Source organism: Schistocerca serialis, chromosome 7 (genome assembly GCF_023864345.2).
Source record: "Schistocerca serialis cubense isolate TAMUIC-IGC-003099 chromosome 7, iqSchSeri2.2, whole genome shotgun sequence".
In the NCBI taxonomy this organism is placed as follows: domain Eukaryota; kingdom Metazoa; phylum Arthropoda; class Insecta; order Orthoptera; family Acrididae; genus Schistocerca; species Schistocerca serialis.
This window is the reverse complement of record NC_064644.1, coordinates 152091311-152108477: the sequence shown is the minus strand read 5'-3', so window position 1 is coordinate 152108477 and position 17167 is coordinate 152091311. Positions and strand designations below refer to the sequence as shown.

General features: G+C 44.7%; 1 protein-coding gene across 1 annotated transcript in view; it reads left to right on the top strand.

Annotated features, from left to right (window-relative positions):
* Window positions 1–17167, top strand: part of LOC126412940 (arylalkylamine N-acetyltransferase-like 2) — a 184406-nt gene that overhangs the window by 139241 nt on the left and 27998 nt on the right. Inside the window, exon 3 of the mRNA XM_050082832.1 lies at window positions 9972–10229. Coding sequence (XP_049938789.1) covers window positions 9972–10229 — 258 coding nt within the window. The remainder of the gene's footprint in view (window positions 1–9971; window positions 10230–17167) is intronic.

Genomic DNA, 17167 nt, shown 5'->3' with positions numbered 1-17167 from the left:
ACCGACCGCTCTGCATGACGACTATTAGCGTACAGCACGCGACGACTACTGACAGAGTACTGTTCTCAACTAAACCGAGCTACAGACTCGCAACGACTGCTGACTCGCAACGACCGAACGACTACTACTGACAGACTCGCAACGACTACTACTGACCGACTGAGAACCGCTCGCAACACTCGCGCGGTCAAGCACATACTCTCTGGTCACAGATGCTACAATGCCTCGCCATCGCTGCTATGTTACATACGTGTTTCAATGGTTCTTACTCCATCTTTACATCTTTTCCTTCGGTGCGCTGTTTATTTCGAAGAAAGCCCTGTTTTTTACGATTTGCTCACAAAACGTCTTTCTGGACCATGCTAAAAGCAGCATTTCTCCTCCTTCCATATTCGAGTTGTAAAACAGTTTTTGCTGGTGTTCTTACAGGAGATGCTAATGTTACTTTAGACACATGCCCTGTGGTGTCTCCTCAAAGGAATGCTGGTTATGCAAGTGGCGTTGACCTGAACGGCAAATATGCTGGTCCCTTCTGGAAACTCGTCCGGGAATGGGCGTTACCTGTCAGCCTATGTGAGCTTGCGCATCTGTTCGCTTGCAGCAAAGTTTAATATGTTTTCAAAGCGGCTTCTTTTTTTAGGTTGAACCATGCGATACAGTATAAGGATGTAAACTACAGTTATTAGCTAGTGGGAATCACTGATACTGATATACGAAGGGCAATCAATAAGCAATGCTACACAGGTCTTTTACTGACAGCAGGTTGGTTTTAAACAGGATTCCTGTACACCATATTACTATTCACTCTTTTGGCTGCAGCACACTATATTTGACAGATCTTGCGTTCAATGCGACGGCCTTACGGCGTCTTACTAGGAGATCCACTATGTCCGCATGGTCGTCATCGGAGCCGACGTCTTGCTGCATCAATACATTCCCGTCATCAACCTACTGCTTCCTGCGAAGAACATCCTTCATTGGGGCTAACAAATGGAAGACGGAAGGTGTGAGAGCCGGGCTATGGGTTGGATGAAGAAGAAGAGTCCAATGAGGTTTTCTGAGGTCCTCTAGAACGTGTAGACTTGTGTGGGGCCTTTCGTTGTCATGGAGAAGCAGAAGCCCATTTGCATTTTTTTACCGACGAGCACGCACATTCCAGCATTGCAGAAATCACAGCTTTGTGCGTCCGGCTGGCAGGTGAGAGATCGGTCAGCTTTGCTCGACCTTGTTGCGATGATGACAGACGCCTCGCCAAGCGACTCACCGTGATTTTGTTCACGGCCATGTTTCCGTATACGATCTGCAACCTGCCATAAAAGACTGAGATACTCTGGTTTACCGTCAAAAGAATCTCAATGACAGCTCTCTGATAGGAGCGCAGCACCGTTACAGACGCTATATTGAAGCCCCCAAAGTATCGGAACTTCATGAAACTAAAGGGGTTGAAGAGTGAACATTCCGCGACGTCCCACAACAACTCCGCATTCTTAAGCGAAACTGGACGAGAAAAGAAAAGTATTGTACTACTGATTTTATGTTAGTTACAGGACAGTTTTGGGAAGAATGGTCGCAAAACAGCTGCTCATTATACTTCAGACAACATATACATTTTAATTATTTATTTCAAGTTTCTGCTACCAGTCATTTTTTATTTTGTACTTAATCTAGCATAATGCAACGCGTTTCGAACATGTTTTGTTCATCGTCAGGGGTTTATACATACGTACATACATAGAGAAATGTTACTTAAAGTTCACAGCTCCTGGTCCTGTGGTAGCGTTCTCGGTTCCCACGCCCGGGTTCCCGTGTTCGATTCACGGCGTGGTCAGGGATTTTCTCTGTCTCGTGATGACTGGGTGTTGTGTGCTGTCCTTAGGTTGGTTAGGTTTAAGTAGTCCTAAGTTCTAGGGGACTGATGACCATAGATGTAAGGTCCCATAGTGCTAAGAGCCATTTGAACCATTTTTTTTTGTTACTTGAAAATAAACAGTCTTAAACCAGATTAATCTAGAACACTTTGTTCATTGTTTTTTTACTGTAGCTGCTGGTGTGGCATTTGGGGGAAGGGGGGGAGGGCAGTGTATGGCTAGAAATCGAAATCAGTGATGCCCTCTGCTGGTTTTCTTCTTTGTGGTTGACTGTGTATATCACAAGAAAATGGCTCTGAGCACTATGGGACTTAACTTCTAAGGTCATCAGTCCCCCGGAACTTAGAACTACTTAAACCTTACTAACCTAATGACATCACACACATCCATGCCCGAAGCAGGATTCGAACCTGCGACCGTAGCGGTCGCGCGATTCCAGACTGTAGTGCCTAGAACCACTCGGTCACCACGGCCGGCGTGTGTATATCACAGCCTGTATAGGATGCAGATAGATTTGCATCAGTTACGTGTTACGAAAATAGTGTGAAAGGCTTTTATATGACAGTTGATCACTTACAATTTCATCATCTTGCTGTTTCACTTGTATCGCTGGTGTAATGGAGGATCTGTTGATTGACATATAATGTGCAATAGTGTAATGTCAATCAACAGCTCCGCCATTACACCAGTGATGCAAGTGAAGCAGCAAGATGATGAAATTGTAAGTGATGAAGTGTCATATAAAAGCCTTTCACTCTATTTTCGTAACACATAACTGATGCAAATATATCTGCATCCTATATAGGCTGTGATATACATAGTCAACCACAAAGAAGAAAACCAGCAGAAGACATCACTGATTTCGATTTCTAGCCATACACTGCCCCCCTCCTTCCCCCCAAATGACACACCAGCAGCTACAGTAAAAAAAAAATGGACAAAGTGTTCTAGGTTCAAATGGCTCTGAGCACTATGGGACTCAACTGCTGAGGTCATTAGTCCCCTAGAACTTAGAACTAGTTAAACCTAACTAACCTAAGGACACCACAAACATCCATGCCCGAGGCAGGATTCGAACCTGCGACCGTAGCGGTCTTGCGGTTCCAGACTGCAGCGCCTTTAACCGCACGGCCACTTCAGCCGGCAGTGTTCTAGGTTAATCTAGTTTAACACTGTTTATATTTAAGTAATATTTCTCTATGTATGTACGTATCTATAAACGCCTGAAGATGAACAAAAGATGTTCGAAACGCGTTGCATTATGTTAGATTAAGCATAAAATTAAAAGTGACTGATAGCAGAAACTTGAAATAAGTAATTATCCCACACTGTCACGGTTCACAAATATAGCCATTATGGCTGAAAATAAATATACATTTTATTTTTCGGAGCAAAACTATCACTCTGTGTTGTCCCAGTTATTAAAGCGGCCAGAAACAAATTGAGCTTTGGAGAGATGGTCTCGAGGCCTCACGCAAACAAACGTGCTTAATGCAGCCGCTGATGCGATTAACCACGTGCAGCCCTGCGCAGTATTCATAGCCCTAGATTGGACAGTATGCTACCTGTACCCTCCCTCCTCCCCCCTCTTTCTCTCTCCCACCGTCTCTGTTTCTCTCTGTCACTCCACCACCTTCCCTCTTCCCATATCGCTCTTTCTCTCTGTGTGTGTCTCTCTCTCTCTGTCTCGCTCTCTCTTACCCGCGTTATGAATATTCTGCGTCGAGAGATTACCGATAAACCACTTCGTCTGCGGCCAGGCGCACTGGAGGTCTGGAATCCAGCCGGAGATAGCAACGCCTGTTTTTGTTCCCTTTCCGTGGGAGAGATTAATTTAAGAGGACGAATACCCAACGTGATGTAGTGCTCACGCCATCGTCCGGTTGGTTTTACCATGCATGTTACAGCATTCAGTGCCGTTACATTTTCATAAGGATTCGTCGAGCTGGGCCAGTAGTCCTAAGGACGTGAATACTGCATACAATTGGAGTGGAACGAGCTTGTCCGCAGAAAATGGGAAGGGGTGGGGTGGAGGGGAGGGTTTGCATAGGAGAGGAAGCACCGCACTTAGTTTGAGGAGAACATCAAACATTCCACTGGGTGACGTCGCCTGACAGACACCAATCGACAGGCGCACCAGCACGTGCGTTTACCGGCCGAGTTCCGTCGCTACAGTCTCATATGGGCAGCTGGCTGCAACAGCGATGGATAGTGGGTGGCCGTCGCGCCTGCATTATAAACATTTCAGCTTGGAGCGGACGCGCGAAATAATGGCGTGCGCCCAGTGTCTGTTTCCTGATAATGACCGGCGGATTGCCGGCGCACGCCACGTGGTGTAGAATTAATTAATGCCGCTCTAATCGCGACCGGCGAACACGGTTGCCGGCCGGGTTGCCTGCGTGCAGGGGTGAATGTCGGGTGCTGCGCCAGTGGGCGCAGTGTTGTTAATGTCATTGTCACTGGCGCCAGCGCGCCACCGCCCTGTGTGTGCGAGCAATCAAACTGACATTAAAACAACAAACAGCGCCGCGGTGTCTGTAATGACCCCGTCTGTTACAGAGACGCCGCAGCCGCATTCGGTTTGCCGCTCACGCCGACAACTCCAGTTGTTCACCGTCAAGCCTACAGCTAATTCTCCTCCTCGTTCTGCCGACCGCATAGAGCGGTGAATGATCTCCGGCTTTTTAGCTCGCTGGTGTAAATGACTACGAGCGGAATTTGTAGTTCAACAGATTCTGTTTTCTGCATTGTATACCTACGTGTCGTGCAATGAGTTTTTGTCTAAGATCCAAAATTATGGTGCACCATGAAGAATCGTAATGCATATCACATCAAGGTCTACGTCTTTGATATGATGTTATGTATCTCTGCGCTTCTTAACCTAGTAGTCGTAGCATTGGTAGTATAACAGTAGTAGTAGTAAAAGTATTACTGTAGAACAAAAGCAGAATGGTGCTTTTCATTTATTATAAAACAAATAGTGATATATCAATAAATGTATTGCTATATAAATAGAAGGGGGGAGGGGGAAGAAATGAAAGGAAAGGGAACGAACTAATGATATCAGCTGCAGTGGTACTTTATGTGGAATCAGTGGAGACAGTGAAAATGTGTAATGGACCGGGACTGAAACCAGGGATCTCCTATTTACTAGGCCTGTGCGTTAACCACTGTGCTACCCGAACACAGTATTTATCACCAATGTGCACGCATTCTATAACAGATTTGCCTTGATGGTCAGCGAATCCATAATCTTCGAAGCGGATTCACAGTTGCGTTCGACCCCTAGCTGGAATCTAAAATTAAAGAGAATGGAGGAGATGAATGGGGACTGTGCATAGGTGGCGCTAGGTGGGAATATGAGTCGGCTGGAAAGCTTGCTGAGATAGTCCACTCATATGCAATAAACACTATGTGTGGGTGGCGCAGTGGTTAACGGTATTGTCTGACAAGCAAGTAATCCTTGCTTCGAGGCCCGGTGTGGCACACTTTTTTACTCGTCAGCTCTGATTTGGTTCAAATGACTCTGAGCACTATGGGACTTAACATCTGTGGTCATGAGTCCCTAGAACTACCTAACAAACGTACGGACATCACACACATTCATGCCCGAGGCAGGATTCGAACCAGCGACGGTAGCAGTCGCGCGGTTCCGGACTGAAGCACTTACAACCGCTCGGCCACCGCGGCTGGCGGCGCTCATTCCACCCAAGCTCCGGACGCATCTGATCTCAGTAGTTCCCTTCCTTTCTGTCCCGTACCCCTCCAATTAACATTATATGTATCACAGTTGCGGATCCAATAAGCGTTCATGCAAAACTTTGACTGATTTTCACTCTGCAGCGGAATGTGCACTGATATGAAACTACCTGGCAGATTAAAACTGTGTGCCGGACCGAGACTCCAACTCCGGACCTTTCCTTTCGCTGGCATGTGCTCTACCAACTTTCTTATGTAGATCTCATTTTGTTCGTTATTGTTAGTTCTATTTCTTCGGGGTGGACGTCCCATGACGCTTGTTCAAGTTAATCGTTCAACCATTAATTCAGTTTTTCTTTATTACAGACGGCAGCTAACCCTCTGACCGAACACGCTGAGCTACCGTGCCAGCTGTATCAACTTTTTTATATTGATCTCATTTTGTTTGTTATTGTTCATTCCATTTGTTCGGGGTGGACGTCCCATGACGCTTGTTCAAGTTAATCGTTCATCCATTAATTCAGTTTTTTTTTATTACAGAGGGCAGCTAACTCTCTGACCCAACACGCTGAGATACCGTGCCGGCATCCGATGTGCCACCCAAGTACTACTCACGACCAGTCCTCACAGCTACAATTCTGCCAGTACCTTGTCTCCTACCTTCCAAACTTCACAGAAGCTCTTCTGCGAACCTTTCGGAACCAGCACTCCTAGAAGAAAGGATATTGCGGAGATTTGGCTTAGCCACAGCCTGGGAGGATGTTTCCAGAATGGGCTTTTCACTCTGCAGCCGAGCGTGCGCTGACATGAATTTTCTCGGTAGATTAAAACTGTGTGCTAGACCGAGACTGGAACTGGGACCTTTGCCTTTCGAGATAGAGCACTTGGCCTCGAAAGGCAAAGATCCCGAGTTCGAGTCTTGGTCTGGCACACAGTTTTAATCTGTAAGAAATTTCAAATATTTGGTTGTTTGCTAATGGTATTACAGTCATACGAAAAAGAGATGACGTGTACGGATGTGTGTACAGACTTGAAGAAATTATCAAACAATAATACTTAGAAAACTTTGTACCTACAACTACAGTAATGGCAGTTCGTGGAAAATACCCAGTCCACTGAAACATAATGATCGACATGAAACCTATAGACTAAATCTCTCATTTGTGCTAACTGCGAGCAGATGTAAATTACAATAAAGATCAAGCTGTAATAACGATCAAGATACAGAAACTCATATTCAATGTTCTCAACGTTCCCAACAATGAATAAGGGTGGATTACCAAAACAGATAATGGTTTATAAGCCACAAGGAAGAACAGGTCCTCGAAGAAGTAGGAAGAGAATGTGAAGTCGAGGCAAGTATTATGCTTAGCTCATGAAATTCAGATGGAGAGTAAATTTCTCCGTGGAGACTGTTAGAACGAAACTGGACATTTCATGTTATTGCAAGTTATGAACAAAGAAATGAAAATAATTCGTATGTTCAGGCATCTCCACACTTGCAGGTCTAGTTTGAAAAATATGGGACAGGCTACCGTTCTTGGCCGTGTAGTAGGAACCGTCAGGGCCTTTGCTTGAAATAATTTAGGTAAATCGTCTAAACCCCAAATGAAGATAGTCGAATTAAGACTGGAGCCCCACATATTTCGAAATACAAGGCCAGCCTGTTTGAAAGAGCACTATTTCATTTCGTTTATCCCTCTTGCACAACGTAACATCATTTTACAAAGAAATTATACAGTAATGTAAAAGGCTATTGCTGCAGTGCTCATTCACTTCTAGTTACTAATCACTGCAATCAATACACACACTACAACACATTATTTCATAATGTAACATTTTCAGCTCACGTCGGGACCATAACGACGATACTTGGTTTCCATTAAATGTACCTCAACTTCTCGTTTCCTAGTCTGTAAAGCTAGTCAGAATCCATCTGTAATGATGTTGGTGGCGTGCTCAGATAGATGAAATGCTATCAGAATTAGAAATAACAGACATTCAAGAATTTGGTTTTTTAGAAAAAGAAGAAAATAAAATTAAAATAGTGTGAAAATGTTACGTGGTATGATAAATAGAAACAGCGTTACTGGAATACCCGATTCACAGTATACAGAACGAAAATTATTTAAACGGAGAAATATCTAGGAATTTACACGGGACACCGAAACAAATATTTTTCTCTAATGTCATATTTTTTGTGAGTATTATTCAACCAATCAAGTAAGTTTCCTGTGGATGAAAACTAATTAAGATAACGATCTCTTGGGGTTGCAGTGGCCAATGAAAGCACTCTTTCCGTTTTGTTTTCCGGTGATGACAAAAAAGCAATGCAAACAAGTTCTAATTCTTTGTTACTAAAAGGCAACAACATTAACGTAACACAATTAAGCTATTACACTAGAGGTCCAAAATTGCCGCCACTGACTTATAAACAGAGGTTACGCCGGTGGATCATGTTCTGTTTTGCACAGTCAAAAGCAGCAGGAGTGTCCTTGATCCCTAGTATTACCGCGGCAACCAGATCCTCCCCTGATTCAACAGGAGTTTTGTACACGAGGTTGCACATCTCTCCTCTTACAGAAAGGTCCAAATGGGTCAAATCAGAGGATCGAGTGAGCCATGGTACAGGACCACCACTGTCAATCTACTTTTCTGGGAACTGTCGGTTAAAGAATCGGCACTCCGTCATGCTGGAACCACATACTTCCAGCGTGGAGAACGTCATCCAGTGTCGTGTCATGCCCACTCGTCTAACACAGGGTGCCTATGGAACCTGCTTTCTCTGATCGCTAAACAACAATTCAAGCAAACTCTATCAATGAATTTTTATTGCAGTAAGATAAGTGACAATACATAACTTTGAGACGTTACAATGGTGTATCGCAAGCAGTGGGCGACAGATAAAATAAGAAAAGCTCTTCAGTATACACAACTCCTAATACAAGTGAAACAATGCAGTTCCAAGTCTCTGCTGTAGAGCTCATAGTACGGCTACTCTTCAACTGGGCTGCTGGCAGGCGGCGCGGTGCTTATGTTCTCTTCTCCTAGAGGCCGTTGCTGGCTATGTTCTGGCGAGGAAACTGAAATAATACATGTCATGGTCTAGGTAGCAGATACTGCCTACTTCACCAACAACACCTGCTCACACATTCATATAGAATTGCGCTTGATGAGCGCGAGTAAATGTGGCATGTGGACAAACCTCGCTTGAAACACGAGAATTGTGGATTTTGAAGACCCCATCACACTCGAACTGTGCTTTATCTGTAAATAGCACACGCGCGGAAGTGCAGGATGTATTTGACACTGTTGTTGTGTACGACATCTCATACAATGATGAGGAGATGGGCTGCTGAGTGGTGTGGAACTGTTGTCGTAGGAAATCTTGTCAGCAGCAGAAATGATTAGTGAAGAAATTAACACAGTGAACAGAACACTTCCGTAGCTTGTAATTCCCCAAGCGTACGAAGACTCACGGGAAAAATATAGCAAGAAACAGAGTCCATTTATCACAATGTCAACAAGGATGAGGCTCGCTGTACTAAGCACGAATGATAGTGTCGTAGCGAAGGGGCTCCAAGTGCAAGTGAAGCGTGTCTCTGCCATCGGCCCTCCTATACTGCGGGAGCAAAGTGCGTTTGCGACACCTAGTCGGTGGGGGCGTGGCTGCACGGGCATACTCCATTGGGTCCGTCAGATCCCACAGGACCGCTATCAGTGTATGACAGAAACTTGCTATTCCGTTGCCAACTTAAAGACGACCGTGGAGTAGTATCGATACGTGATACCGCAGCTGTTCTAGGTATCAACGTGGAAAGTGTGATCTGAGTCGATAATGAATTGTTTCCAGGTTGTGCACACACTGCATGTCAACTAGATTAACAGCCGCGCGGAGTGGTCGTGCGGATTGAGGCACCATTTTACGGACTGCGTGGTCATTCCCGCCGGAGGTTCGAGTCCTCCCTCGGGCACGGGTGTGTGTGTTGTTTTTAGCACAGGTCAGTTTAGGTAGGGTGTAAGTCTAGGGACCGTGACCTCAGCTGTTTGGCCCCTTAGGAATTCACGCATATTTGAACATTTTATAAATAGATTAACAACTGCCCACGAGCTCACTGGTAATTACGAAATTAGAGAAGAAGGTTTGCGTTGGTGTCCTGGGTGACCTCCCAGAGGTTGTTGATTTAAGTAATTGTCACCATGCAGATAACACATAGAAACTCAAACATGTCATGAAAATGAAAGATTAACAAATTCACGATACTTTACTTCTGCATTACATCTTTTTATAGAGAACGGCGTAGCTCTTGATGCACGGCGAAGGTGTTAACCGAGCGGAGTTCTTTCGACAGTAGCAGCCTCCTCAGGGCAGAAATCTGACGGTGGGACGCCTCTGTCCGACAGGAGCTGACAGTGCAGAGCCTTGCGTTGGCGCTCCAGAATGGGTTCCCCACAGTGTGCGTATTCTGCACCAGCGAGTTCAGCGGCCGCCTCTGCCGCTCTCTAAAAATGCGCCACCTCGTGGACTTCCCGTACTCGAAGTACCGCGACCAACATGGCCGCCAGCTCATCTCGCCCCCGCCCCCGCATGAGCGCGTCAGCATCTACGGCGACGACCTGCGCGCCGGCCACACATCGACCGCCAACAAAAGCAAGGCGAAGGTATCCACCGCAAACAGATAATGTATGGAAGGCCACCGGCGCATATCCTACGAATTTAGAAATCCTTTACGCATTCCTGTCTCGCGTACCGGAGGTTTGTCGGAAATGGAAATACGATGTACATCATATCGTTTTATACCTACACCTAGATGCTGTTTCAACGTTAAAATAAACTATTAAATTGCTAAAGTCTTGGCTAGTGACTATTTTTTTTCAAAAATCACTGGATCCCAGGAAATTATATGTATATATTTCATTATGAACCTCACAGGTATCTCTTAATAGATTAATTCATTAATATTTGAAGCATCAGTCGTCCATTGTTAACGCACACCGATATTCTGAGTAGATGTATGTACTTCACAGTTACAAATCTAGAAATAACTTTTATGGTGCAGTATGAAAGTATAACGGAAAATAGGACAAATTCAAGAACAAAGATGCACGAATAGCTAGAAAATGTATGTGCAGACAACAGAAACGAGAAGGAATTGCAACCACTGACTGTGCTGTAAACCATTAACATGAAAAAGGTAAGGCTCATCTAGGATTGGCTAAACGTATCTCTTTTTTACTTATTTCCAGCTATAAGACGTACAGTGACGAACCAAAATATTATGAGCACCTGTTTAATAATGTATTGGTTCACGTTTGGAGAGCAATAAAGAGGATATTTGGAGTGGCATTGATCAGAGAAGTCCTTGATACGTTTCAGGAGGTATATGGCACGACGTAGACACTAAGAAGTTCACGTAAATTGCGGACCTCTTTCTCTTGAAAGCTTAAATGGCCCTGAAGCGTGCAAACTGTGTTTCATCGAGCTTAGATAATGCCAATCTGGGTGCCAAGAAATCAAGGCGAGTTCACTATGATGTTCCTTTAACAATTTTGGCTTTGTGACACGGGCAGTCATTTACTGGAAGACGCCGCCGAGTAAAACACCAAGAATGCCGGGACGCAGGTTGTCATCAGCAATATTCATGCTGCCCCGTTACTACCTCAGGTCCCATGGAAGCCAATGTGAATTTCCCCCGCCGGCCATTGTGGCCGAGCGGTTATAGGTGCTTCAGTTTGGAACGGCGCGATCGCTACGGTCACAGGTTCGAATCCTGCCTCGGACGTGGATGTGTGTGATGTCCTTAGGTTAGTTAGGCTTAAGTAGTTCTAGGGGAGCGGTGACCTCAGAAGTTAAGACCCATAGTGCCCAGAGCCATTTGAACCTTTTTCTTTTTTTAAAAAATTTCCCCCGTAGCACACTACTGTCTCCACAGGCAAGCGTCCGTTGCACGGTGCGTGTTGCAAGCAGCCGTTCACGTTCACAGAAGAACGTGATTCATCTGACCTGGCGAGACGTTTCTAATGACCATTGGTCAAATCTCAATGCTGCCGTACCCACTAGAATCATAATTGGCTTTGTCGCCTGATCAACGTGCGAACATGTCGAGGTCGTCTGCTGTGGAATCTCGTGGTGAACAATATGCAATGAACAGCGTGGTCCAAAACACTTTTACCGGCACCAACATTGTACTGTGTCATCAGATAAACTACCTGTCTCTCAAGACGACGTCAAATTTGTTCACAGATGTCTGCATTGTTTAAGGCACATCTACGCGTACATTCTGTAAACCACTCTCCAGTGAGTGTCAGACGCTATTTCCCCTTGTGCATTGTTTATGGCACATCTCCGCGTACATTCTGTAAACCACTCTCCAGTTAGCGGTTCTAGGCGCTCAATCCGGAACCGCGCGACTGCTACGGTCGCAGGTTCGAATCCTGCCTCGGGCAAGGATGTGTGTGATGTCCCTAGGTTAGTTAGGTTTAAGTAGTTCTAAGTTATAGGGGACTGATGACCACAGATGTTAAGTCCCATAGTGCTCAGAGCCAGCCACTCTCCAGTGAGTGTCAGACGCTATTTCCCCTTGTGCCAAGTGTTATAGCTTTCTCTCACTCCATTCACACATGAAGTACAAGAAGAATAAGTGCTACGCGCTGTACTTAGTCTAATATTCGGGAATCCTGTGGAAGCAGTACACAAGGGATTCAAAATTTTTAACGCTTTCGTGGCCACTTGTTGACAAATTGCCTGTTGGCTTATGTCTCGGGTTCTTCGACAGACGTACTCTGCCGATTCTTCGCTAGCACGAGTGGCTGAAATTGCCAAAATATCACCCTCTATTGATGGTGGCCGACTATCTGGAACCAGCCATGGAGATACAAGCTTTGAGAATGCTACCTACTCTTGCTGACGAAACGCCTACAAAATCGTAAAGCAAATGTCGACCGAAGAACAAGACACACAAGGTAACAGGTTATTTGTCAGATACGGCGTTGTAGGATATTCCTGGGTTCAACGCTTAAAGTTGATGTTAAAAACTTTCTAAACAGGAGTTCACTGCATAGTTTGCGTCTGTCTTCTGGAGTCTGCATGTCTGCATGTTCAGTTTCTTTATCATTTCGCCGGCCGGAGTGGCCGAGCGGTCCTAGGCTCTACAGTCTAAAAACCGCGCGACCTCTACGGTCGCAGGTTCCAATCCTGCCTCGGGCATGGATGTGTGTGATGTCCTTGGGTTAGTTAGGTTTAAGTAGTTCTGAGTTCTAAGGGACTGATGACCACAGAAGTTAAGTCCCATAGTGCTCAGAGCCTTTATCATTTCCGTGGCACTCTTCTGTCGGTCAAACAAACCAATGGCAGTAGATGATGCCCTTCTTTGTATAAACTCAATATCCCCTGTTAGTCCCATATGAGATGCGTCTGACACACACGAGACGCACACTTGGGAAATATTCTAGGTTGGGCTGCATGAGTATTATATATGCTATCACCCTTGTTGACTCATTACACTTCGCTAGCACCATACAATACGAAGTGAGGTATGCCATTTGGTTTACCTACGACTGAGCCTATGTCATCGTTCCATTTTATATCTCTAAAAGTTGTTACTGCCAGATATATGCAAGAGTTAACCGATTCCCACTATCAATCATTGATATTGTATTCATAGTGTGGTGTCACCGCCAGACACCACACTTGCTAGGTGGTAGTTTTAAATCGGCCGCGGTCCATTAGTACATGTCGGACCCGCGTGTCGCCACTGTGTGATCGCAGACCGAGCGCCACCAAAAGGCAGGTCTCGAGATACGGACTAGCACTCGCCCCAGTTGTACGGACGACGTAGCTAGCGATGCACACTGACGAAGCCTCGCTCATTTGCAGAGCAGATAGTTAGAATAGCCTTCAGCATGGCGCCATTAGTAACATTGCATGTATCTACAGAGTCTCACTTGTATCGTCAAGAGCGATGTACCACAAGTATGGATTAAAGTTAAGTATTCCAGAAGCTACGTACTTTTCTTTATAGCATTCATTACGTATCCTGTTTCAGACCTCACGCCCATCTACGTGAGCTTAGCGCGGTCCTTTCGGCTACTTCCGTGGCGTGGCTGTCTTGCTACGCCACAACACATAGTGTCTTTGCACACTACGTTTTCTTGTTTTGTGAGAAGCAAAATTTTATTTTTCTGAACATATTAGGCAAATTGTCAATTATTTCACGAACTTGAAATGTTATCAAGATCTGACTGAACATTTGTCAGATTTTTTTTTCCAGAGAGTACCTTATTGTACCTAACAGAATGACCTGCGAGAAGTCTGAGGTTACTATTAATATTGCCTCCGAGATCGTTAATATAAAGCATGTGGAACAAATGTGCCACGATACTTCCATGGGGCACACATGATGTTACTTCTACTTCTCTCGAATACTCTCCTTCCAGGACAACATGCTGTGTCCTCCCCTCAAAGAAACCTTTATTCCACACATATGTAATTGTACTTTCGATATCAGGCGTATGTGTAATATTGTGATACTGAGACAAATGCCTTTCTGAAGACAAAGACATAGCATGGACCTGAGAGCTTTTATTTATGAGTTTCAGGATGTCATTTGAGGAAAGCACGAGTTGAGTTTCACACGGACGATACTTTTGGAATCTGTGCTGGTTGACAAAGAGAATGTCATTATGTTCTAGATACTTTTGAGCTCAGAATATAGTCCAAGATTTTACAACAAATAGATGTCAAGGACAATGGACGGTAATTTTGTGGATCACTTCTGCTGCCCATCCTAGGGGTGTAACTTGTGCTTTATTCCAACCACAGTGCACAGGTTTTTATCGATGGATCTGCGGTGTATTAGGGTTAAAAGACTGAGAACATAGGAACAGATTCGTTGTGGACTCTTTTAATGACTCCATCGGACTCTGGAGCTCAGTTCAGTTTTAATGATTTCAGGTATTTCTGAATGCCAATGACAGTTATATCTACTTTACTGACCTTTGAAGAGGTAAGAAAAATAATTTTTGTAATATTCTTGCGTTTGCCTAAAGAAACAGTTTTAAATAGTGTTAAGCATCTCCCTCTTTTCTTTAATACCCTTAGTTCAGTTCCAGTCACGTACATAAATGTCTGGACACTTACTTTGGTGCCACTAAGAGCCTTTGCAAACGACTACAATTTCATCGGGTTTTGTACGATGTCTTTCGATAATATTCTGTAACGGCAGTCGTTGAACACTTTTGCATTGCCCTCCTCACAGCCAGAAGTGTTTCTTCCAGCATCTTTCCATACTTCGTTTTACACATATTACACAGTAGTCTTTGTTTCTTTAGAAATTGCTTTAGAGTGAATGTATACTGCCGAAGGTCTCTCGAAGCGTGAACTGTTCAACTAGGTACGTAAGTATCCAGCACATGGTCAACTATTCATTTATACCCGAGACATATTTCCTCGACGTATTCCTGTCCGAAGCTAAGAATTTCAAGTCTCCCACTGAGATACGACACTAGAGTCTCTTTATCTTACTGACTGAACAAATAAATCTTTCTACTTCCTTTAGTTGTCCTGTGTACTTCAGTGATCATTGTTTGCTACAACTACCTCATGGTCACTGACATTAGTTTCACATTGGATATCCTCAGAGAGGTTATGTCTATTTTTTTCCTTTAGGGCCAATATAAATCCTTCATGAGTGGGATTCTGAACATTATGGTCCAACTACTTTTCAGAGAAATCATTGAGTAGTGCTCTGCGCAGCAAGTCTTGTCACGACCACTACTAACTGAAATATATGAGTGAGGATCTTTCGTATTAGTGAAGTGAGGTTATCTCTAAGGTTTTAGATCACATCAGGCAGTGGGTCAAGTGGCCGATAGGTGGATTCAATTACAAGTTTATGCCCACCCCAGATACAGGTCCTTACAGTCCAGCATAAAACTTCGACTTTTGTTCCGACGGATTTTTACGAGGGTCGTTGAATAACTAACACAAAACATCTTTTTCTCGGCCTGTTTTGGTTGAAAAAATTCGCAATCTACTGTGGGACATCGAAAGGCCGCTTCATCTCCTGTAGTTTCATGAACTTCTTATAGGGGGCGGCGCTATAAGGTGCCTTCAACATTGCGTCTGTAACTGAGGTGCGTTCCAAGCAGAGAGCTGTCTTTTGTTTTCTTTTGGTGGGGCGTATCAGATATTTATGGATACATAATGTGTAAGAAGACCTGGCAGTAGACAAATACACGGTCAGTCGTTGGGCAAGGCGTCTGTTATCACATCGACAAGGTCGCCCAATCCTGTCCGATCTCCAGCGTGCAGGCTGGCCGGCAGGCCACACCAAGAACAGACTCCTGCAACATTGGAACGTGCGAATATTCTCATTGTAGGTGATCGACGGATCGCAGTCAAACATTTCACTGCTCAACTGACTGTCTCTGTCGTTGCTGCTTACACACTCGTCCACCAGTTGGGGTAAACAGAGGTGTGTGGCCACTGTGTTCCCCGCCACCTGACAGAAGACTATAAACAGCAACGAAACACCGTCTGTGTGGAATTACTTGAGCGCTACGACGGCGATTCTGACAAGTATTCGACGAACATCACCACAGGCGGTGAAACAAATGTTCATCATTTCGAACCGGAAACAAAATAGCAACCGGTGGAATTGCACCACACCACCTACTCTCCAAAGAAAAAGGTCAAAGTCGTACCCTCTGCCCAGTAAAGTCATGGCGACAGCAGTACGTGGATGATGAGGAGTTTATTGATGCAGAAAGACATTGGCTCTGAAATCGAACACTAGAGTGGTACCATGCAGGCATACAGGGCCTCACAGTAATGTGGCGGAAGGAAGTCCCATTGAACAAATATTATTTTGAAAAATAAGCCTTTATAGGCAAAAGTGTATCTTATCTGCTGGGACAATTACATCATCTCCATTTCCTGTCAGCCAGTCCTTTCCCCAAACATCTCACTGCTCTTACTTTCTGCTCTTAATCAGCCTTCCGTACCTAATATTATGTGATCCGTACTCATTTTGAGGTGCACATCAAACTGTAGCACTTTGTTGCCAATGTTTCGGCACTTGACGACTATGATTTTAATGCTCTCGCCTGTAGGGGACATTTCCTTGGATATTATACTGGTATTAGATCGTCTCTTACAGCCGAAGGTATGCGAAATCCATAGAGAATCGTTTTCTGTAAAACACCTTTGTGTGCACCGCACACTCAGTCGGCTATCTCGGTAGCAGTCTCTTATGTGTAGTGCACACTTGACCCATTTATGGGGACGCTACAGTTTTCACTCTTGCGGCATAAGTCATAGAGTCCCGGCCTAGCTTGTCACAAAACATGCCCAGGCTCTGATTCACGCCTTCCACTCGTCTCAGGAACTGGAAGCCACGATCTGGTCTTCTCAACCTTCTCTGGCATTCGCTGCAAAGTTCCAAGTGTGATCTCGGACTCCAGAGGACAGGTATCGTCTGTTCCAACGGGCTCCGCAATCTGCAACTGGTTGTCCCCTGTTCGCTCAGTTTTTGCCGGAACAGATTTTTCAGTATACCGAATAACACACTCCGACATACATACTGAATGCTGCAATATAC